Raw genomic sequence first — 1,039 nt, forward strand, 5'->3', positions numbered from 1 at the left:
GGGGGGAGAAAATAAGTAGAACATGCAGGTGGGGTCCTCCAACCACCTACCGTGGGTTCAGCGCTGGTGAGGGAAAAGCGACGATTGTGCATCGCATGCACCACCAACGGCAAAATGTTCACATGTAATTCTTAGCACAACTGAACATTATTCTTTTGACAGTATGAAAACATGTAGAGTACCTTCGAAATCGGAAAATGGCTGTCTGACCCGAAGGTAAAGGGCCCTGTTGAGTAGGATAAAGGTCACACACGTAAAAATCAGTTGCACCGCAGGTTAAAGAGCCGGTAGCCTACAACTCTTGCTGCTGAGATCTAGCAGAGAAGAAAGAGAAGTAGTAAGACACACACTTATTCCTCATTTGAACCCAAACCTACTGACGATGTCTCTCCTTTTGAACAAATCAAAGAAGTCAAAACCAGAAAAGAGAGAAGTAGTACTTGGGGGCAATCTGCTTCCTCTATGTCTACCTCCCAGGCATAGATGTGTCATGCATACTTTTTTAAGGTCGTCTGCCGAGAAGCAATAAGGCCATCAGATCACATGACTTGAGTTTTTGTCTCTTCAGCTGATGAAGTGGATGCTTCCTATCTGTCAACACAGGCCAGTTGTACAGGACCGGACGGATATGTGAAAATGGAGGTCAGTACAGGGAAAGGGGTTACAGGGGGGACCTGATATTGTTATTGAGGAGAAGGAGGAGGAGGACGAAAATCAGGAAGAGAAGGAGGAGATGGAGGACAAGGATAAAGAAAAAAGGAGGAGGAGGGGGTGAAGGATGAGGAGTAGAAGGAGGTGAATGAGGGGGAATGAGAAGGAGAATGAGAAAGAGAAAAAGGAGAGGCAGAAGGAGGAGATGGAGGAGGACGAGACTGAGGAGGGGGACAAGTAGGAAGAAGAGGAGGAGTAATATAAGATATAAAGGAGGTATTATATTTACAGTTGAATTAGATTTTTTTTTAAATACAAGAAACATCTTTTTTTAAAGAACAGTTGAATTGGAATTCTTTTTGGAGGAGGAGGAGGAGGAGGAGGAGGA

The 1,039-nt window shown here is 44.6% G+C and overlaps 1 protein-coding gene across 1 annotated transcript in view; it reads left to right on the forward strand.

Moving 5' to 3' along the window:
• Positions 1-1,039, forward strand: part of LOC101849838 — a gene marked incomplete in the record, with an annotated part of 91,517 nt that overhangs the window by 87,596 nt on the left and 2,882 nt on the right. The window contains 1 exon segment of the mRNA XM_005096693.3: positions 569-642. Coding sequence (XP_005096750.2) covers positions 569-642 — 74 coding nt within the window.

Source organism: Aplysia californica, unplaced genomic scaffold (genome assembly GCF_000002075.1).
Source record: "Aplysia californica isolate F4 #8 unplaced genomic scaffold, AplCal3.0 scaffold00135, whole genome shotgun sequence".
Classification (NCBI taxonomy): domain Eukaryota; kingdom Metazoa; phylum Mollusca; class Gastropoda; order Aplysiida; family Aplysiidae; genus Aplysia; species Aplysia californica.